The sequence below is a fragment of the Biomphalaria glabrata genome, chromosome 3 (genome assembly GCF_947242115.1).
Source record: "Biomphalaria glabrata chromosome 3, xgBioGlab47.1, whole genome shotgun sequence".
NCBI classification, from domain to species: domain Eukaryota; kingdom Metazoa; phylum Mollusca; class Gastropoda; family Planorbidae; genus Biomphalaria; species Biomphalaria glabrata.
This window is the reverse complement of record NC_074713.1, coordinates 24949619-24972750: the sequence shown is the minus strand read 5'-3', so window position 1 is coordinate 24972750 and position 23132 is coordinate 24949619. Positions and strand designations below refer to the sequence as shown.

General features: G+C 32.4%; 3 protein-coding genes and 1 long non-coding RNA gene across 12 annotated transcripts in view; 3 read left to right on the top strand and 1 right to left on the bottom strand.

Annotated features, from left to right (window-relative positions):
* Window positions 1-1901, top strand: part of LOC106067020 (apoptosis-stimulating of p53 protein 1-like) — a 102069-nt gene extending 100168 nt beyond the window's left edge. For all 9 annotated transcript variants that reach the window (XM_056024140.1, XM_056024138.1, XM_056024139.1 and 6 more), the window contains 2 exons: window positions 58-257; window positions 936-1901. In XM_056024140.1, the coding sequence (XP_055880115.1) occupies window positions 58-257; window positions 936-983 (248 nt within the window). In that variant the 3' untranslated portion in view covers window positions 984-1901. The remainder of the gene's footprint in view (window positions 1-57; window positions 258-935) is intronic.
* Window positions 1902-3890: 1989 nt separating this feature from the next.
* Window positions 3891-15962, bottom strand: LOC106067013 (26S proteasome regulatory subunit 10B). Its single transcript, XM_013226114.2, has 12 exons — window positions 15783-15962; window positions 10560-10639; window positions 9220-9259; window positions 8585-8705; window positions 8383-8497; window positions 8060-8209; window positions 6760-6883; window positions 6447-6508; window positions 5732-5852; window positions 5539-5619; window positions 4901-4972; window positions 3891-4157 (listed from the first exon to the last, which is right to left on the bottom strand). Exons 1-12 carry the CDS (start codon window positions 15874-15876, stop codon window positions 4039-4041), a joined length of 1179 nt encoding a protein of 392 aa, XP_013081568.1. The 5' UTR covers window positions 15877-15962; the 3' UTR covers window positions 3891-4038.
* Window positions 12952-14271, top strand: LOC106067014 (heparan sulfate glucosamine 3-O-sulfotransferase 1-like). The gene has a single exon (XM_013226116.2). It carries the CDS (start codon window positions 13034-13036, stop codon window positions 14030-14032), a length of 999 nt encoding a protein of 332 aa, XP_013081570.2. The 5' UTR covers window positions 12952-13033; the 3' UTR covers window positions 14033-14271.
* A 5491-nt stretch (window positions 15963-21453) lies between the features above and the next one.
* On the top strand, window positions 21454-22899 carry LOC129925198 (uncharacterized). The gene is made up of 3 exons (XR_008776988.1): window positions 21454-21753; window positions 22098-22166; window positions 22527-22899. It is a non-coding gene; the product is annotated as an uncharacterized LOC129925198 (long non-coding RNA).
* The last annotated feature ends 233 nt before the right edge of the window (window positions 22900-23132 follow it).

The window sequence follows — 23132 nt, the reverse complement described above, 5'->3', positions numbered from 1 at the left end:
TAAACAGCTGTATGGTGAAAAAAAAAGTAAAACAAAAAAAAATCTATTTTTGTCCAGGTATTCAAGAAAAAATGGGAATAATCAATAATGGTGAGGTTTATGGTGTATTTGACTATCAAGCCACTAATACTGATGAATTAAGTTTCCAAGCTGGAGACAAGCTAACAGTGCTGCGGAAGGGAGATGATGTTGAGAAAGAGTGGTGGTGGTCTAGACTAGATGGAAATGAAGGCTACATCCCCAGAAATTTGCTTGGGGTAAGTTTGTATTTTACATAATAAATTAAATAATTTTTCTTCCTATACAAAAAAAATAAACAGCTTCATTTGATTTTTTTTTAAACAATAAGAAAATTTTTGAGTACCAGTAATAAATGTTATTGGTTTTAATTTTGTATTTTTTTGTGTGTGTATCTTATAAACAATGATAATGATCATTACAACTATTTTTGAATGTTTAAATTCAAATTTTAGACTATAAATACAATATACCTTTTAGTAGCCCCTGAGATGTAATAAAGTAATTTTAGACTATAAATACAATCTACCTTTCAGTAGCCCCTGAGATGGAATCAAGTAATTGTAGACTATAAATACAATCTACCTATGAGTAGCCCCTGAGATGGAATCAAGTAATTGTAGACTATAAATACAATCTACCTTTGAGTAGCCCCTGAGATGGAATCAAGTAATTGTAGACTATAAATACAATCTACCTATGAGTAGCCCCTGAGATGGAATCAAGTAATTGTAGACTATAAATACAATCTACCTATGAGTAGCCCCTGAGATGGAATCAAGTAATTGTAGACTATAAATACAATCTACCTTTGAGTAGCCCCTGAGATGGAATCAAGTAATTGTAGCCTATAAATACAATCTACCTATGAGTAGCCCCTGAGATGATAATATTATAGTATTTAATTTTAATTACAGTTATACCCAAGGGTTTCTCCACAACCAAGGGAAGTTTCTGAGTGTTGACAACTTTGGATCAGGAAAAGATTTACCTTGACAGCTTGGGATGAAAAACTGATGTGTTGACAGCTTGGGATGAAAAACTGATGTGTTGACCATTGTGTGGAAGTGACCTTGTTGTGACAATTATTTTGAATAGTGATTTGTTGATTTTTAAAACAAAGAATGGAAAACTGAAGTTTAATTTTTCATTTTGTAAAACATATTCTAAGAAAAAGAGTACAAAGTGTAACTTATTTATCCCATCCAGACTCTAGTCAGTATTTGAATGACAATCTGTGTCTGTCTGACACCATCCACCAGCCATGTATTAAAGTTTGTCATCCCCTTAGACTTCTTAGGATCTTTATTTCGCCCAAGAATCTTACATTTGGGGAAATAAAATTGTAAAAAGTACTTAATTCAAAAGTGAGGGTTAAAAGTTCATCTCAGACATTCTGAGAAAAATCTGAAACTCTCCTGTTTTAGAAAGGAAATAATAAGATACATTTATCATCTGTATAATATAGTTTTATGTCCAGTCTATGGTTCTGAAAAGAATTTAGACTAGCATTAATAGTTGATATAAACTGAACCAGGAAATGGCAACTTATTAACAACAAGCACTTCACCTTAGATAGTTATGTTTCTTCGTTCAAAATTCACTTACAGACTTACAGCATAGGATCTTCTGAAGTTTAGATGTTGTAGTAAATATGTTATGACACCAAAGGGCACTGTCTATTGTAAATAGCTATTTCTCCTTTCCAAGTCTGATATCTATGCAAGTGCATCATCATTAATGTTATTACTGTAAATAAATATTTCAAACTGTCTGTATAGCCTTGTTATTTCATACAAACTTAATTAGCAAACTATTTTTGTAGCTCATTCAATATACATTTTGTTATACCAAATATTAAACTTTTAATTTATTCAAGTCAATGCATAATTGTTTGTCTTTTTTTCTTTTTATATTGTAAATATTTTTTGTAACAATACTTATTTGATTATGTTTAATAATTTATAGGTCTAGCAAACTGAATTATACTAATCATTGTTTATATCAAAAAATTAAAACATCTTAAATATTTGTGAAAAAATAAATTAAATAACATTCATTAAACTGTTTTGCAGACTGTGCCAAGGAAAAAAAGTGTGCTGTTTTCTTTTGTTCAGCACTGCCGTACAGGGTGTAAGTAATGTTGGGCTGGAGTGGTAGCAGGGTCTGCTTAAGGTGGATTAGGAAGAGGCATTCAAAAAGGATATGTTTACGATTTCATAAGGGTGGACACATTTTACAAGAGTATACAACAACCATTCTTTGAAGTGGTCACTACTACCTGATTTGATCTTTTTTTGACCATAATGCAGCTGTTTGAGAATTAGAGATCTTAAAAGGCATCTGAGCCAAGATAGAGTATTCCATAAAAAGTTGTGACTCTTTAAAAGTTTGTAATATCGAAAAAGCTGAGTAAAGGTTCAAATACAGTTCTCTGCATTTGTAGGTAGCAAAAAAAAGTCTAATGCACCTTTATCTTAAAAGTTTAAGTTGAAGATTCTTTGAATATTTAGGTCCATGGACAACTTCTGTCTGGGAGGGATCCTAGCAGATGTATATTTATTGCCTTTCTATTTCAGATGGCTCAAAATCCAAGACTCTTGGATTAGATGCGAGGTAGAGCCCACCAGCAAAACCTCTGTATTCAGCCATGTTGGCGTCTGCCTTAAAAAAGCTTGTGGATAGGGAAAGGCTTGTTGAGGCTTTTTTCCATTCCAGAAGGTTGAAAAGAGTCGTTCCTTAGGCACCCAAATGAGGGTTCTGTTTTACTTCCGTATGGGTCTAATTGTCTCCCGAATGACAGTTTCCACCCAGGTGCCATGTTGAGATGTTTTCTCTGGCAGATGTACCTCCACCAGCTATAAAATCACTTTTTCTTTTAGACAGCAATCAGAGTCATTGACTGTTTCCCCAAGGGATATAATGATAAGATCACAAAGGTAAGATCAGTTAGAAATCTCAGCTAGAAATAGCTAAAATAGAGCTTGACATTCAGACTGCAATTGGAAAACTCATAAGACATATAGCACCAGACTCAGATAGCCATTCGGCATGTCTTTTGAAATGGGTGGTGTTACTCTAAAGGAAAAGTTAACATTTTCACATGATACTGGGTTGTATAGTTTTAAACATCAAGTTTGTGCAAATACATAAAATACAGGTTTCAACTTCATAAAATTTCCATTGAACATAAGTTTTATTAGAACCAGTGAAATGAGTGAAACTATACTAATTAAATGCTAGTCAAAGTTGACATCAACTACCCCATAGATTGCAAGGTCTGAAAGGGGATACTTTATTATTATTTTTTTTAAAGTTTCTGTAGATGATAGGTTAGAAGGAAATGCATACTGATATCAACAGTATTTTGACTATGTAAATGTGAAGTTTTAAATCAAGTTTATTTAGAATCAAATTTATCATCAATATTAGATTTTGGTCAAAAGGATAATTTTAAAATAAAATACATCTGAGCATTCTACCTTTTTCCTGATAAAATGTGCAACACTCCTCTACAGTTTGCTAAGTTTAAATTTCCCAAAATGATAATCTTAGAAAAATATGAGATTAGAGACATAGGTTTTTATTAGGAACTGCTTTAAAAAAAAATATATTATTTAGCATGTCTGTTATCTCTAGAGTGAAATTTGTATAGAGTGTTGTAACTTTCACTTGTCCAGTTACTTCCATCCTAACAGTCCTGTCTAGGTCTTGATTTCCCAATGTTTCTTTTGTCTGCCCCCCTTTTTTTTCTTGCACTGTTCTGAATGGTAAAAGTTAGATGCAAGTCTTTATGGCATGTTCATTCATATTATGTAGCATATTCATTGCACTAATGTATTAATAAAGAGACAAAACAAAAGAACATAGAACATTGTTCACTACATATTTTATTCATGGCAATACAAATACTTAGAAATAATTCTCAAAGAAATGAACAATTGAACTAGACATATCTTATTGTCAATAAACTGGAGAGAAAAGTTGAAAAACCGAATCACTTGTAGTATCCACATCCTTCTAAACAGGTTTGTAATCCAGTTTACTCTCCAACTTTTTGTTGTCTGCCACTTTCCTGACAGCTTTCATAAAATCTTCTTCCACTACGTAGTCACGCTCAGCCCTGATGGCAAACATTCCTGGAGGGGAGACAACACAGTTAATGAAAACAAATACCTAACAGTTTTGAAAGTTTCATTTTTAGATCAAGCATCTTTTGATTTGAAATCCCTCAATTGATATGTTTAAATATTTAGATTTGCTAATGTTGACAAAAGATTCTAGATTGTAATTCTCAGTTCGGTGTACATTTCTAAAAGCCAGTAGACTTGTATTGTCACCATACCTCAACATGTACATTAAAGCAAAGGAGAAGTTCTGTGTTTGTAAGATGTAGTGGGGCATTATACGCACACATTGAAATGTTTTTCTATTCAATGGTAAACATGTCTGTCACGTGGACAACACACAGACAGCTTATCCCCTCCCCTCCACTTTAAAATGTCAAAAACTTATTGGAAATGGGTGAAATGGGTATGACCAGAAATCCTGAATGAATCCTTTGGTTAAAAACAAAATAAATGTTTTACCATTTATTTAGACAAACTTTAAAAAAAAATTTTTTTTACAAAGGGATAATTTTGTATCTAAAATTTAAAAAATCCACATTTTATAATCTTTACCATATGAAACTACATGACTATGACAATTCTTGTTTTATCTATGAGTGGATCATATCTTCTAAGACATCTAGCAGGAAGAAGTTAAAAAACAAAATGTAAACACTCTGCCTCAGCTTAGTTGTACTAGAAACAAAGAAAGACTTGCTGACTATTGTTTCTAACTGACCCATTCCCTTACACAGTTCAACAATCTCAACTACCTGCTTCTGTACAGACATTCCTCAAGTCAGCGCCATTGAAATCTTCAGACAACTTGACCACAGCTTCCCAATCTGTACATTTATAACAAGAACCATTAGTCAAAAGTTTTGAAAACTCACACAGCAGTGGGTGAAACAAAATCTATTGATAGATAAGCAATTTCCTAGCCTCAAAAAAATCAACAATCCAAAGTCTATTCTACAGAACTTAATGAAATTGTTTGATTCCTTTTGATTTCTTTCATTTCTATTAGATTGTATAGTTGACATCTATTAAATCTACATTAACATCTATTAAATCTACATTAACATCTTAAATCTACATTAGCATCTATTAAATCTACATTAACATCTATTAAATCTACATTAACATCTATTAAATCTACATTAAAATCTATTAAATCTACATTAACATCTATTAAATCTACATTAACATCTATTAAATCTACATTAACATCTATTAAATGTACTAAAATCTACAAACTCGAGATAAATAACAAAAAAAAGCAATCCAAAAGGTAAAAAGTAAGCTACATTCAGAACAATTGCAGCAACACTCTTTATAACAAGGTCTACAAACACTATTAGCTAAACATTTAACAAAACCAATAGCTGAGAAGTGCTTATTTTCTACTGACCTATCTCCCCATGCTTTGCTATAGGATTAGCATGAATTTTTAAAATCTCAGCTCTGGCTTGTTCATTGGGTAAGGAGATTTCTGCAAAAAGAATAACATCATGATAGTAGAATTTAAAATAAAAAAACAACAACATTCAAGATTGAGGTCCAAAAACTGAAAAGATAATGGATCACAAATTCTTTTAACTGACCAATTTTTCTGTCTAATCTTCCAGGTCTCAACAAAGCTGGGTCCAAAGTGTCTGGTCTGTTGGTGGCCATGATCATTTTAACTTGGCCCAGTGCATCAAAACCATCCATCTGATTTAACAGCTGAGAACACACACAATAATGGAAATCTTTTTTAATATATTACCTAGACATAAATACTGAGCGATAAAAGAAAGAAAGCGTGTCGCTTTTTGATTTTCAGCCCATCATTATCATTCGCGACATTAAGAGTTACTTTTTCCAGAACAATAAATAGGGCAATCAACACTAATCTAGAGAGGAAGGCATAAAGATATTAAAATCTTATAAATAAAAGAAACATCTATAACTTGCAAATGGTTGTTGTATATAAATATCCTCACCAAAACTGTTCAAAGAAAAGTAAGAAACAACAATGGTAGCCTTGCGCTAGGGTGAAAATTTGAAATAAAAAAAGCCTAGCTGAGAACCAAAGATGCTACATTAGAGTAACTCTCATTTGTGGTTTAAATAAAGAGTCTGCGCATCTAAAAAGAACTTATTCAAAAGTTGAAATTATTCTAGCATAAACAAGAAAAAGAATAGTTAACTTTGATACTAAACCACAGCCTGTGATAGAACAATCAGCTCCAACACATCTCTAAAAATTGTCAAATTTCAATTTTTTTTAAAATGAAAGTTTGAGCTTATGAATAGAGCATTCTGTCCAGAACTTACTTCCATCAATGTTCTCTGAATCTCTCTATCAGCTGAAGTTCCTTCAGAAAATCTCCTGCCACCTAAAACAAAACAGTTCATTCATTAATTGTCATAAATGCAAAAGTCTATAATTATAATGCAAAGCATTTTTATTGTTCAAACTACAAAATCAAAACTAATATAAACTGACAGAATAAGTTACTGTTTCATAAAAAGGTAAATGAGAAATTATTTCTTTCTTAAATTCAGAAAATGTTGAGTCACCTATAACAATATGCAATTGAAAGAAGTCTAAAAAGAAAACCACTCAATACATATGTGTTAAGCTTACCTATAGCATCAATTTCATCCATAAATATAATACAAGGCTCATGATCCCTGGCAAAAGCAAACATTTCTCTAATCAGTCTAGCACTCTCTCCGATATATTTGTCAACAATAGCACTAGAGACAACCTGAGGAAAAATTCACAGCAACATCTTGAAAAGGTACAGCAATAGACAGCTGATCACAATGTCAATCTGTTTACTAATTAGCATAAATGTGACACCCATCTTTATTATTGAATGCTACTCTGATTACATTTAAACATACCAACTAATCTGCTTTTTTTTTTTTTTTGTTAAACTCTAATATACATTTTCCCACCTCTTATTATAAGGAAACAAAATCATTCTACCTACTTAAACCATAAATAGTTTAACTTTTTTCCATGTCAGATAAAATATTAAAAATTTGTAGCCTCCCTTACCAAAATGGAGACAACTCAAAAATTAAATTTCTATAGACAAGATTGCATCTTACAAACTAGGTCACATCTAAGGACAGACAATCAATAGAAACAAAAGTAATACAACACTATCTGACGTCCACTTCTTTTTTTTTTTTAATACCAAGTTAACAATTTAAAAATTATCCCAATCTATGAAAACAAAATAATTAAAAATTAAATTAAAGGCATAGAATTTGTGAGTGGCAGAGATTCAAGCCCATTTAGTTCTGAATTAATATCTCATAGAAGACCACTAAGCTCTTCATGTGTTATTACTGTACTGTCTTTTTGCCTGGGATTCCATCTATCTTGAGAGACATTGAATTGAGGATGCAGCAACACCAGACTTTCTTCTTCTTCAAGGATCATTTCTGGACCTAAGATAAACCATGCAACATGTTTCCTTTCTTGACCTTGCTACTATTTGGCACCAGCTGAGTTGCAGGAGATGTAGAAGGGAATATCATAGTTTCTAGTCCCAATACTAAAAAGAATTCATATCTGATTTTTCTAGGAGGTTGACTACCTGAATTGTTTAATTAGGCTGATAAAGACCATTCTGCCCAAAGCTCCTGCTTCTAGAGATGCCAAGTATGTAAAAGCAGTTTCAATGAGCTAAATATCTAAGCTATTCAGCAGGCCAGGTACTAGACTTGTCAGAGGTTATATGTGATACATGCTAATTAAAAGTATTTTGTAGACAATGGGAACTTATCCAGACTTGATATTTACATTGCACATATATTTAAATGCTCTTGTTTACATAAAACATTGTAACGTACACCTGCTAAATTGTCCATTCTTTAACTCGATACCTAAATGTTGAAATCTACCTTGTCATTGACAGCCATGTTCTTACCTTAAGGAAATTGCAATCAAGTTGACTAGCCACTGCCCTGGCCAGCAAAGTTTTTCCAGTGCCAGGTGGCCCATACAGCAAACATCCTTTGGGTGGAGTAATTCCAACACGTTGAAACAATTCAGGATTTAACAATGGCAACTCTATAACCTACACACACACAAAAATAATTCAATATGCAAGAATTTCATTTCAAAAACTAAAACTTTAGCATCAATCAAACGAAACAATCTTTTATAGACCTTTAAAGAAATAAAGTGAACTAATCACTTCAAACTCAAGTGGGAGAATTAAACATAGCTTGTAAAAATAGCCAAGATTACTTCTCTGAGTTCTCTGATCTGTTCTCCCAAGCCGCCAATCTGATTGAAGGAAACATCACCTGGATCCTCAACTGACATGTTATACACCAGGGGGTCAACCTCACGGGGAAGATACCTTTTCAAGAATTGAGAAACTCATGATACAATATACTAAACAATGTACACATTATATCAGGTTTGGTTAGGCATGAAGTGTCCTTACCTCATAATTGTTAGCGTAGTCATGTCAAGGGCCACTCTTGTGCCTGACTTTAACTTAGTCTTGTCCAGTTGTCTCCTGCAGCCAACAACATATCTTGGACCATTGGTGGCCTTCACAATAACTTAGAAATAAATGTGAAATATTAGAAGTATTGGTACATTCAGCAAGAATAATGCTTCAACTTTATAAATCATAAAAACAACTTCATACAGAGCTTGTACAATATTTAAAAAATAAAAGATAATTGTAATGGCAACTGGCAAGATTGAAAAATAAAACAAAGGTCTATAAAGAAAGAAAAGAAGTGATCTGAATATTATCTTCTACTACATATTAACTCTACATGTTGTCTCCTAACTCTACATGTCTGTCTCCTAACTCTACATGTCTGTCTCCTATGTTCTACCACTCTAGAAGTAGTTCTTCACATTGAAAATATGTTATCATGTTTTTTACATTCAATTATTTGTGATCTCTTAATGTTTAAATCTTCATTTTATCTGACCAACATTAAGAACACAAAGTGGAGAACTAGGCCTAAAGATGTAATAACTAATGAGTACTTAGAATATTATTCATAAACTACTACTAGTGTTCAGTTTTATTATTTAGAAGTAAAATAATAATGAACATACATTTATCTTCTGTCAGCTGCTTTAAGACTTCACCAACAATCTGTAAATTTTACAAACAGAAATTATCGTTTAAACAAAGCATTATACAAAGATAGTGTAACTGGGGATCGGGCTGAACATATACTTTGTCATGTACACAGTATCTATATTTAGCCGCCCAAGGTTACCAGCCAGAACTTGTTAGCTCGGGAAATTCCATCACGCGGCAGGGCTATGTGTCAGAATAAATGTGATTGGTTTTGAAATATTAATTATAGTACATTGAGCTGCATTTATTGGTTGGCATTGCAACGAGGGGATGTTAGACACATGACAACGCTATACCCGGGGAAAGATTCTAGACTTTTAGTTAGTGTCGTGCGGAACGTGTTAGGATTCAGATGTATATTTTACATTATTGTGTAGATCATTTATTCAGCAGAATTATATTTATTCTGTTCTATTCAAGTACATTTAACCATTGTAATTATTTGTGAATAGCTTTTCCAAGTTTTGAATTAAAGAATTTGTTTTAGACGAAGAGAAGTTTCTTCATTGAATATAGTAACATACTTAGATTGACTTAGCGATTAGCAACTTCTAGATGATCCTCTTATCAACTGTCAACTTCTGGATGATCGTTCTATCAACTAGGTCTAGCTACTTCTAAACGATCATCTTATTAAAAGACGATTTCAAGATCCTCGGCAATCACGATCATTGATGGTGTGATATAGATCAAGATAATCTTCAACGTGACATCTATCATAGCATCCATTTTAAATCTTGACATACTTATACATTAGACACAATAACATTTAAGACCAACAAATTCACATAGCTTAATTATGCTATTCTAAAAACTACAACTATAGTTTATTCAATATTTAACAAATAAAAGCTGGTTGTAATGACAACAAGCACTATGGGAGGGAAGGGGGGGGAAGTTGATAAAGAACACAAAGCAATCTCAAGCTCTTCTAAGACAAGGTATGCAACATAGAGAAAAATAACCAAACAGCTTTAATAAGTTTACAAATAAATCAAAGACAAATATGACAACAACAAAAAATTAAATAAAATTTAACACAATGAAACATTAAGGCAATTAAGCTAGGAAAATTGCAAACAGTCTAGATAGGAATAACCTGGTAACAGTTAAAAATCACTCAAACAGCCAATGTCTTGCAGACTATGTTCCAATGCAGTGAATGAATCATTGGAGAATGGAAGAATTGCCTACAGTACAAGAACAGCTTTTATTTTAACCAGATTACTCCCATCCAATCAGTTATAGAGGTTCAAACATTTCTTAAATGATGGCAGCCATAGGGAATATAAAAAGAAAACCAAAACTTCACCTGTCCTACACTCTGTAATGCCTTTAAATCATTTTCTGATTTGTCATATTGTTTGGTCAGCTCTTTTAAGTTTTCTCTCACTGCAACAGAAGAAGTACATGACATGTCAAGAAAAGGGAAAGATCATGTTTCCTTACAGAAAGAAAGAACATACAAATCTGAAGCATGAGCTTCCAGTATTCTTTTCTTAAATACTTGTATTTGTTTAGACATGTTTCAAATACCAATCAATCTCTAGAATTATGGTTTAGGGAGCTGTTAAAAACTGTGACTATATACCACGTTCAAACTTTGGCCACTATGATAATCAATTTGTAATACAATGTACGAGTTTTTAACTTGAAATTATACTTTAATCATATTCTAACTAATAACTTATCTCTCTAGGACATCAAGTCTAGATATGACAGCTGCCCACAACAATCTGCTAAACTAGTTTCAATCATGGTAATGTATGTAATACGCATGTAAAGTAAACATTAGTACAAGATCTCAGATGCCTATACAAGTTGTTTTTTTATCGCACCAAATGTTTTGCATATAATCCTACACTACCTTGCTTTGATCATTAGATACCAATGTATTTAGTCCATAGCACAAAAAAATTGTGTCTAACATTTGGCCACCACACAAGAAAAAAAACTAAACATTGTTTGTCATTGCAGTAACCACATAGAGATTGTAGCCTATATAATACCTGCCATTTTGACTAACAAGAGCTTTAACATGTTTTAAGAGTTTTTTTTGTGGCCTATATAGAATTTGCTCTGTTTACTTCTGCTGGTGAGACTTCACTGTTCCTTTGTATCAGTGTTATAATTGATATTTCAAGCTAGAGCATGTTCAGCACTTTATGGTTCAATCTCTTTTGTGGACATCTGAGGGTGCGGATTTCTGGGAGAAGGTTTCTGTGCTGCCTTTGAGCACTCTTACAAACATAAGTCAGCTCTGGTCAGGATTCGAACTTGAGCCCCCTAGATATTAAATAAGCAGGTTTGCTACTCAGCCTCACATCCCACAAAAGAGATGCCAAGCCAAAGTGGATTCAAACTCCTAATGAGCAAGTTTGACTCACCTAGGATCAAGTGAGTTTCCCCATACACAAAAGACAGGGCTAAATGTATGTCATGTAAGCTATTGATCTTCAACCATACAGAGCACAAAGAAGAAAAATCTATCAGCCCTTAACAGGTTAGCTTACAACTATTAAAAAAAAAGATTTACAGCTCAGTCTGGGAGGTTGAGAGTGAATAAGTCTTGATTAATTATCATGGCTATTAAAAGGACACATACATAGAGAAAAATCCTTTGATAATAAATGTTACTAGTTTTTAACATTCTCATAAAGTATTACAATGAAGGGCTTCTCAAATTATCTAACACAGGTAACATAATTTATAAGAGATTACCAAAAAAAAAATTATGATAAAAACTTGAAGAGTTTGAACATATCATAGTTCAGTAAACAGTAAATAGCCAAAGAAAATTCTTCAAACTAGGCCAAAAATTTAAAGCACTACTGAAAGTCTGATTTTAAAATGGCCTGTTTTGTGCTTCATTGAGGAATAATGGTTTAGTTTGTTATTATTATTATGGTTGCAAGGATGAACTTTTGTTTCTAAAATTAAATATGTGTACTGTATGCACTAATACATATTTTAAACATTTTTCTAAAACAAAATGTAAAAGACAGTTTATGCTAGTCTGCAACTTATAGGAGACAAAGATGTGTATTTATCAAATGATAACAATCAATAGAGGGAAATAATCAACTATTTTGTCTTATGTGACAAATTTAACAAGATATAAAAGGTTCTGTTAATCTGCAACTTAAATGTGACTGATGACTTGCAGGGCCCAAATACACTTTTCTTTTATCATGTTGTTTAAATAAGACTTGTAATAATAAATAATAGTATCCTGTCTAGTTCAAAGCCACTGGAGTGTTACTACAAGGGGAGAGAATAGGATTTGTCTCATACTATACTCTGTACATATTAAATAAAGAGTCCTAGTGTAAGACCTTAAAATTTTTATTTTCAAGTATGAAACTAGAGCACATTTATGGATAAGCTTTACATCCCTAAACAGATGTTTAGTAGTAGGTTGAAATGTACATAAATTTGGTGATGAAAATTTGTTTGCAATGACAGCAACGACAAAAAACAATTTCTGCCTCCAGAAATAAATAAACAATTACAAATGTTATGAATTAAAAACACACAGCAAGCTATGCTTTTTTTTTTTACATGAATTTCAGTAACTACATAAATTGTAGTTTGAGGCCCATTGAACAGTTTAATAAAGGGAGGGGGGGGGGGGGGGAGATAGAAATGGGTGTGTCACACATCACTGTAGTTGTTATCAGTTCATTATTCAGCAAAAACCTAGTCATATATAGATGAAAGAGTGAACAAGATTTCATTACTTTACTCAAAGGCTCATCTTTGTGTAAGCTATTTGTTTGATCTCAGATGGAGTACAACAGTTTATTTAGTTTCAAAGTGCTCGTAGTGGCTGTCATCATTTCAATCATTGTACTCACAAGCTTGACCATGGTACCTAACTTGTACTCACACCATGTGCCTTACTCACATGCCATTTATGAAGTCAAAGAAGATATTCACAGTCAAAGTCTGTGTACTGATAGCAGTGATGATGATGACAACTGCCTGAAGCGTCGCTTGCCAAAATGCCTGATAATAGGCTTTGCAAAGTGTGGGACTTATGCACTCATATCTTTCCTAGCTCTACATCCAGACATTGCCACAGCCAACGATGAAGTGGGATTTTTCAACAATAAATTCAACAAAGGTTTTGAGTGGTACATTGCACAGATGCCACTTTCTAAAGGTTCTCAAATTACAATAGAAAAGACACCAGGGTATGTGTTATCTATGACAGCCTTAGAACGAATCCATGACTTTAACAGCACCATAAAGTTGATGATCATCGTTAGAGATCCTGTCAACAGAGTGCCCTCACTATATGCTCACTACAAAGAAAAAAATGACTTGCCAACTTTCACAAAGTGGATCAAAAGTGAAGAGTATGTAAACAAAATGAATTATCATCAGCATATAGCACAAGTTTACAAAGTCTTTCCCAGAGAACAAGTTCTAGTGTTGTGTGAGGAAAGCTTAGAAGATGACCCCCTGTCAGTTATGAAAGAGGTTGAATCATTTTTGGGGCTGCAGCCGGCATTCAACAAGGATCTTTTTGTTTTCAACCTGGACAAAGGATTCTACTGCTTCAACAAGTCTCACCCTCGCTATCATGCCATATCTCAGGTACTTAAAATCATTCCAGAAACTGGATGCTTCTCTAAAGCCAAAGGTCGAGAACACCCGGAGATCAGTCCAGAGCTTATGAAAGAGGTGGTGGCTAATGCTCAGCCCTACAATGAAAGGCTTTTTCAACTCATTGGTAAACGTTTCAATTGGACTCAGCCATTAATGAACAATACTCAATAATATAAAGAATGTGGATAATTTAAATAGATATGCATGTGCCAATAATAATACTGACAGTTTTGCAATGTATTCAAAATCAAACAAGATTTTCAAAGATACTTGCTCTTCAAAACTTTCAGTTAAAACAGTTGTAGAATATTGGTGAAAATTGTTTAATTTATACTTTCAATGCTTTTTTTTTTAATAAAGAAAGGATTGATGACCATGAATATATAATATATTTATATATTATAAATGAATAAAATGGAAACTTACATTGTAAGTTATTACATATTCCATAAATATTTTTATGGTTATATAACTTTTATCATTTTATTTTTATCATATTTACTTTCGGAATATTTTTCTTTAATATCTTACTAAACTCCAATTTAAGTTAAATTACAAGTTAATGCCAGAGGTTGTTTCCTTTAAATGGCAAAACAGGAAGAAAACTATTTACAAACTGATTTAAAAGCTAACACATTTTAGACAACTTTCATGTAAAAAGGTGTCATGATACATTGAATAATAAAAACAACTTGGGTAACATTATTATAGGATATAGATCTACAGCGCTTGTTATCAAAACAACAAAATATTCCCCTCAGGTCATAGTCATAGCATTCACATTTTTTTTAAGTACACAGGGCTTTTTTTGTGATGGTATGCAACTAGCAAGAGACCGTGGAGAGTGGCATGTTTTTGCTGAGGCCCTATGTTCCATGAGGAACTCAAAGGAGTGATGATGATGACGAACCGGTACGGCGTACCTGCACCTTTTTCAATGTGGGGAAAAAATTATTACTTTTCTTGTATTTTAACATTTATTATTAATAATTAATATAATAGTAGTTAAAAGTTGGGCATCACTGAGTACTGGCACCTAATCACTGAGTACAGGCATCTATTATTTTTACAAAAAAGCACTGAAAATACATATATATATATATATATATATATATATATATATATATATATATATAATAAGAAAATACATATATAATAATAATATAATATATTGTTTTTACAGTATGAATAGCTAAAAAAAATATTTTTATTAGATCTAGTTCCAGACCCCTCGACTTGACTAAATCTAGAAAAGCTAGATTATAATAATTTTAATAATTATATTTAAATTCTATCTAGAATCTAGATCTAGTTAGATTCAAGTTTTCAAGATCTATTTTGAGATCTAGTTTAATAAGTCTAAAGTCTAAGGCTAAGTCTGATACAACAATCTACTCATCCTAGTAGTGACTAGTCCTAACTAATTCTATTCTATTTCTATCTAAATATAATAGACATAGACGATAGATTAGATTAGATCTAGTGAATCTAGACGACTAGTCACAACTACTCAGGGTCAGACTAGTGCCTTTAGCCTTTAGTGGATTATTAAACTGAAAGTCATAACAAAAGAAAATTTAAAATACATTAATGATTAAAATTAAAATGATTATAAAAATGATTATTATAATTATTAAATATGAGCATCATTCATTGATTCAATATAGAATCTATAGATTCTAGATCAATATAATCTGGATCTATCATATCTATGAATTATCAGATTATCTGATGACATTAATAATTAATTAATCATCATTATATTAATTATGATATTGATAATTATTATCATTCTTTATCATACTTTATGCTTATGATTATCGAAATAAGGTAACGAACAGTGACAAGCAAAATTGACTAGCCGTTAGCTAAGCTATTATCATCTTTAAAATCCAATAAAATACACTGAACAGTCATTTACTCTCTTTAAGGCGAGCCTCCTGTTCTTTGTGTTCAAGAAGTCTCTTTCGATAATCCGTAAGAGCTTTTTCTCGAGCGGAATCTACAGACGTCATTTTTTTGTAAACAGTGATTGTGTATGTAAAAGTATAGATAACTCATCCAATGTAAAGCATCCTCACCAGCTTTAGTAGAACATTTTGTGTGAAGAGCTCGGTTTACCTAGGGGGTATAACAATGAAATAATTTTTAGTTAAGTTCATATACATAAGCGGATGATAGGCATAGGTATATATATATAACATGTGTGTGTGAAAAAAAAAAAAAAGAGCGAGAGATATTAAAAAGTTCTTCCAACATAAACAATATATTTTAATATAGGCCCTAAATCTTGTTGCTAATTGTGAATTTTACCTGTAGGTCTAATCATGAATAGGCCCAAAACAGCGGTTCTAAACCTTTTTAGCTCTGCCACCCAATTATTTTCGTTCGTAAGCATAAGTAACTCTTCTTTTGCTATTGTTAGAAAGTCTCGACCACAATGTAAATTTCTGTTCGGTTATGCATTACCGAAAATCTTTTTTTTTTTTTTAATCACAAAAAATAAAGAAATATGTGATTGTATGTCGCCTTGTACGTATTCTCAATTCATTACAAATAAATAAGAATTTACCATTATGACTTGCATAGTCATCATATTTATCCTACATGCTTAAGCAGGGGCGTAACTAGGGATTTGGGGGCCCGGGGGGATTGACCTCTTTGGGGGCCCCTTGCATTTTGACATTCGACATATGACATGAGATAATGTACGCAAAAATATATAAGCCCCAAATCAAATTGGTTCAGTATATCAGTAAACTTAACAAAAAGTAATCCTCAAGACTCTTAATGAATAATACCGTTGTTTATTAGTTAAATAATGCACAAGTGACAAATCTAAATTGATATCGCTTCACGTCGTGCATTCTGTGCAGCAAAGACATCTATAACATCAACTACATCGATACTTTCTAGTATTTGTGACTTCACTGACATTAAAACCATGATAAGCCTTTCTTGCGTCATTGTGCTCCTGAGATACTTTTTGATGAGCTTGAGCTTTGAGAATGATCTCTCACATGACGTAATGGAAGTGGCCTGAGTTAGCGGTATTCGGAGGAGGTTGCAAAGTCTGAGCACACGTAATTCCCATATGAAGCCTGTTTCCTCAATATGTCTATTGGTGATTGTATTACTGTTTGTTGATGAAAAGTGCTCGTGCATCAATGACATCATTGAAAAAGCGATTTTCCATTTATTTCATCATACAAACAGGAAAGGTAGCACAGTTTGTCACAAGCGTGTCTTCTAACAGGTGTCTTGGTTCAAGAAGAAACCCAAAGGTATTCATTTTCTTTCCAGCCTTTGGAATCTGCCCTTCATCTCCATATGAAATCTGTCCAGCACTTCTGTCGCAACACGTTTGAATTGCAGTTGTATTGACAGTCCTACATTAGAACTCAACTTCCCATCAAGTCTTTTCTTTCATATGGTTGTTTTGATTACAGGGAATCCATAGTATTCACTACCTTCTTTAGCTTTTTCGATGGATTGGGTTTTTGTCAGTTTCTCATCATTTTGCAGAAAGCATGAAAGGGTACTAATTTCTTTAGCAGATTCCCGTATATGCAGTCCAGACTTTTGTAGTTTCTTCCGAACTATATTAATTGGGCACAGGAGCTTTGACCAGAATTCCAGATAGGCAAAAAATTCTTAATTTTCCACTGCATGAAGAAGATTCTGTGCTAATATTATAATGGTATTACGTCATTGCTGGTTATTTCTGTTTTGTGCGAAAGCAAAAGGATTCAGAGTATACAAAAGTGGGAAAGATCCATATCTCGTTATGCTCGAGTATAGAAATACTCCGATACGTGGACTGTCGTATTCACCATCACAACTGCTGACGAGTAGAAGACTCAGGGAATCATTCTAGCTGATCACAAACTATTGAAACCATCGGTAGCTGAAAATGCAGAGACATTATTCAACGAACGACAGATGAAAAGCTAAGTGAAATACGATGCAAAAGCAAGACTACCTAAAGATTATTCTGTCGGAGAGTTCGTCTAGGTCAAACATGGCAGAAAGCAGTTGTCATAAAAAAAATTCAGCACCCAGATCTTACATCATAAAGACAAACAATGGAAAAACATACAGAAGAAATTAACGCTTTTTAAATAAGAGTTTCGATGAAGACATTCCCCAGAGATACTATGATACCGATGAAGACAATGAACTGCAAACTGTTGGAACAAACGAAACAGACAGTTATAGACCAACGTCTAGAGAACTTGTTGTGCCAGTCAAGACAACCAGAAGTGGACGAATTGTTAGAGTTCCTAGTAGAAAGTGCCGGTGGCAGTGGGCGCCGCGCTTTCATAGACCCCGCGCTAATTCCAAGTGTACATTATTAAATTAAACAATTATAATGTATATAAAATAACAGGGTTTTTGCGACCTCCTGATTTTTCAGGGCCTCCAGGAAATCTCATGAAAAGGCAAAATATACGATAAAGTCCTGAACTTTTTTTGAATTTATTCAAATCTCCTGAAGAATAGACGAAATTGACATTTTTGGGTGCCAATAAATAAAAAGTGGCATTGCGAGCTTTAATTTGATAAAAATTTATTGCAAAGACGAAAGTAGGCCTATTTTCTAATTAAAAAAAAATAATTTTGACATTATGCTTATCCCTACCCAGGCTAGGCCCCGCGCGATCCGTTTCGCATAGGGCCCCGCAAATGCTAGGGCCGGCCCAGCTAGTAGATACCACTATTAAGAACTTTAAAAGGAAGGGTGTGATAATAACTTCAATAGGAAGGATGTATTAATATTATATGATATTACGTCATTATTTTTTGTTTATGTTTTGTGCGAAAGCAAAAGGATTAGATCATTAGATCATGGAACTATACTAATGGAACAACAGCTCCTAGTTTTTACTAGGGGAGTGCCGTCGCGCATTTTTTTTCGCGCATGGTGCAATATGGAGAAATTCAGGAGGATGCAAAAGAAGAAATTTACTCCTCCAGTCACTTGGACTGACCTTCAATGAGAGTAAAACTTTCCTACGCTTTATTTTATTAGATCTCTAAAAACTTCATCCATTTTCTCACAATGTTTTGTGATTTATAAAATTTTCCTGAATAAGGGATCGTCACAAAAGTTATTTTTTTAAGGCCACCCCATTAAAATAGCTGTTTTCAGTACTTTCACATTTGGGTATTTTACACAAAATCTGGATTTTTTTTTATGTACATGAAATCATTATCATCTGTCCCGCGTAACCAAATCCTCCACTTTTCCCGGTCACCAATGTTCTTAACAAGATATCAAGAGAGAGAGGCTGGTCCATTATTTGCGTAGTCCAGCCAGCTTTTCTTCTGACAAACCTTTTTTCGTTTATTCTCTTGAAGGATTATTTTTTTTAAGTTAGTCTTACAAAATACAATTCCAAACCAACTCATGCAGTTATCGTCTTTTCACAGTTTTGAGGAGTCATCCTTTTTGCCAGCCAGAGTGTTAATTGGCAAAAGTAAAAAATTCATTATTTTAATTTTTTTTAGTAAATATTCACATCTATATCTTTTATATAATAATATATTTTTAAAATAATAATATCTGTTATATAGACATGCTTTAATAGATCTTATAAATGATTAACGCGGCCCTACCAATATGGGTATATTAATACTTAAATCTGGGTATTTTAAATTTCGAATGAGCATTTTTTAAAAACCGAACTTATCTATAGATCTCTTATATCTAGAATAATCTAGAGCTACAACACCCAGACTTAGACTATGGTTCTAGATCTATTTAAAATTTAAAGATATTTAAAAAAAAACCAACTCAATAGATCTAATAAAGTCATGATTTCCACTCTATTTTCTCTAGATCTAGACCATACATGAGATCAATATGAATGTTTATAGATCTAGTCTACGTCTAGAACTCTAGATCTATCGTCACTATCGATCATCTATATTCTATAGCTGTATAGTGTTAAGTGTATGTATGCTGTATTATAGTTATACTGTACTTTAGTATAGTCACTATAGTCAATAGTGTATTGCCTGTAGATCTAGTACCTGTACTAATATTATTACAAATATTAGTAGATGTAGATCTATAATAATAATACTTTTTAATAGTAGAAAGTAGATTTATAATCTATCAATTCTATCTAATCTAAATCTAGAATTCACTTTCACATCACACGATTATTGATACAGACAGTGAATGAAACGAGTGCAGTGATTATATTATACACTATAGTTATAGTTTATACTGATTATACTTATAGCTCTACCAGTTGATTATCATCATCATCATAGATAATAATCTAGACTAGTATTCTAGATCTATAAATAATCATAGGATAATAATCTAGACTAGTATTCTAGATTTATAAATAATCATAGTCACAGTGATAGTGCCCTTTTTAGTCAATGTAGTCAAGTCAAGATAGTGGAATGTTAACTCGAAGGTTTAATACAATACAGTATAAGTAGAGTGACTCTATGAGTTAGTATAAGATCTAATTTTTTTGTTTCTTTGTATGTCAATCTCTCAATTAAAATAATTAATATCATCAGCCATATCATTTTAAATATTAAAATAGTAGACAGATTTCTATATTATAAATAGATAGATTAGATCTATAAAATATAATTTTACAAACTTTAGAAATGATTGATTTTATTTTTAATTGATCAGCCTTCTAGACTAGTTCTAGCATCTCTAGCTAGACTCTAACTTGTAGTTTGTAGTTAGATCTTGGAATTGGATCGAAATTCACCTTCCTAAATTGTCTCTAAAGTCTGTAGCTGATTTGAGAGGCCCAACGAGGCAAGAGTCTATTACTATTAGTACTCTGTCTCTTGATCTATCTAGTAGGCCTACTTAGCTAGTGCATTAGCCTTAGCCATAGTGTAGTCAAATCTTGACAACTAGTCTTCTAGATCTAAGCTTCTAGAATAATTAGATCTAGATCCAGTTTAGATAAATTTAGAATATAAAAGTATTTTACTAGCTAAAATACTAAATCTACTGATCTAAATTCTAGATAGATATACAATATATATATAGATCCAGTTTAGATTTGGAATATAAAAATATTTACTAGCTAAAATTCTAAATCTACTGATCTATACTTATATTTTAGATATTATATGACATCTACAAAAATTATTATTAAGATATAATTATAGATTCTAGACTAGTTATTTATGTACATAAAATATATAAATAAAAGATAAAATTTATGCAGGCCTAGATCCCATAAATTTATAATTGATCCAGATCTATCAGTTACCTTCGATGGGAAGTTTTACCCAATCTAATCTATACAAGACAATTTATAATCCATGCCTCGCTTACACCCCATACATTTAATAATAGTTCCCATTCCATGCCATGCCCAGACCCATGAGTTCATGAAATAATAAATGATGTGGTGTCAAGTTGGATCTATCCCCTGAAATTCAGCACTTTAATATAAAACTCACATATCTAGTTAATTATTTGCTATGACACTCTGATCAACTTATCTTATCTTATCTTATATAATACAGACGTTACTTCAAAAAAGAAGATGATTACATGCATTTAGTCATGCATATTAACCAATGACTTAATGACTTGGACTTGTGTGATACATATATGTTTCTTATCAGATTTAATGAATGAAGTTTTGGTGCATTTTAAGGCTACAAAAGTATCATCAGGTGCATTCTAACCATTGGTATTTTTCCTGGCAACATTTCTATTCTAGTCTGTGATAAATTATAAATTTAAAAAAATGTTTGTAATGTTTCAGTTATTAACAAGTAGAACCATGCCAACCAGTTCTGATGATGTACCAGAATGGCTCAAGGATCATACTTATACTATTTCTACTCTCTGGGCAGACATTAATAATATTGGCATCCATTCAATATTTATTGTAAGTACTACTATACAATTTTTATTTTAGTTATCTAAAAGATGTTTTATGAAGTGTGATTTTCATGGTCAAGCAACATCCAAATATCAGGGATGGAATGTAACATTTTTCTCTAGTTTTTTTTTTATAACACTCTTAAGCAAATTCATCTTTCATGAATGCCTAATATACTTGGCTGTTGTGCAGGCCATTCCTTTACAATATACTGTTAGATGAAATGAGGCAAAATTATGTCTGATAATTTGTATGTTTGATACAACAATGTATTCAATTTAATAATATTATTTTTTAATTTTAATGTTTTCAAAAGAAATTAGCCATTATGCCTAATTGTATAATTACAGTTATGTTTGGAAATGCAAGAAAAAGGCATGCATTCCTGACAAGTCAATGATTGGTTGCACCTCTTGAAGGTAAGGTACTGCAATTTTTCCCAATGCACTTTTCTCATAAGCTGAAGTACGTGTATTTTTGAAAAACTAGTTTTCCATGAAAATGTAAATCATAATATATGTTATATTTGCTTTTAGATGAGTGCAATGTCCATCAAATTAACTGAATATCTGCCTTCACCTTTAGTAATAATTCATAACTATTAAGGTCAGGGCCATGTCTACACATTAACACAGTAGCTCCTTTTAGGTGCAGACTATTTTTAGAATGGCAAAATTATATAATTATACTTAATAACATATATACGTTTAGCATGGTCAACACATATGTCACACATATTTTTATTTTTTAAAAATCATTTTATTTATTTTTATAACTAGATAACTTTCTGTTATGAGAAAAGATGAGATTCTTGGACTCCTGCATAGCACCACCAGAAAGGAAAATCCCATCATGTTGCAAAATAAAAGTCTTGGACCAATTTTAATTTAAGATATATTTATTATACTGTAAGCTCTATACATATTTATGTATATCCTGTCATTCAGCCAACAGGTTTGGATTTAGTATTTCTTTAAATCTGTTTGATATTGTACTTGAAAACTATTAATCTGAGCCCCATTAAAACAATAGTGAGTGCAGTGAATGAGTGGTAAAGCACTTGGCTTCTGAACTGAGGGTTCCTGGGTTCGATTAAGACTGGGATTTTCAATTTCAGAATTCAAAAGGCTACATGGCAATAGTAAGGAATAAATAAAGGCAGTTTGGGGATCCCTAACCCTGGCTGAATGGTTAAGTCATGGGTTTGAATCTCTGTGAAGACTCACATTTAAATTTTTTAGATTTTTGGGTGCCCCTGAGTCCACCTAACTCTAATGGGTAGCTGACTTTTGTTTTGGAAAGTAAAGATGGTTGGTTGTTGTGCTAGCCACATGATGCACTGGCCAAAGAATCAAATGACCTTAATATCATCTGCCCTATAGATT

What these genes read in the sequence shown, in the direction of transcription:
- LOC106067014 (XM_013226116.2), top strand. Translation starts at nt 13,034, where the DNA reads ATGGAGTACAACAGTTTATTTAGTTTCAAAGTGCTCGTAGTGGCTGTC.
- LOC106067013 (XM_013226114.2), bottom strand. Translation starts at nt 15,876, where the DNA reads ATGACGTCTGTAGATTCCGCTCGAGAAAAAGCTCTTACGGATTATCGA. An exon ending in GGAGGCTCGCCTTAAAGAGA is followed by an intron (nt 10,640 to 15,782) that starts GTAAATGACTGT and finishes CTTCTGTTGCAG; the next exon opens with TGAGAGAAAACTTAAAAGAG. An exon ending in GAATGTCTGTACAGAAGCAG is followed by an intron (nt 4,158 to 4,900) that starts GTAGTTGAGATT and finishes TCTCCCCTCCAG; the next exon opens with GAATGTTTGCCATCAGGGCT.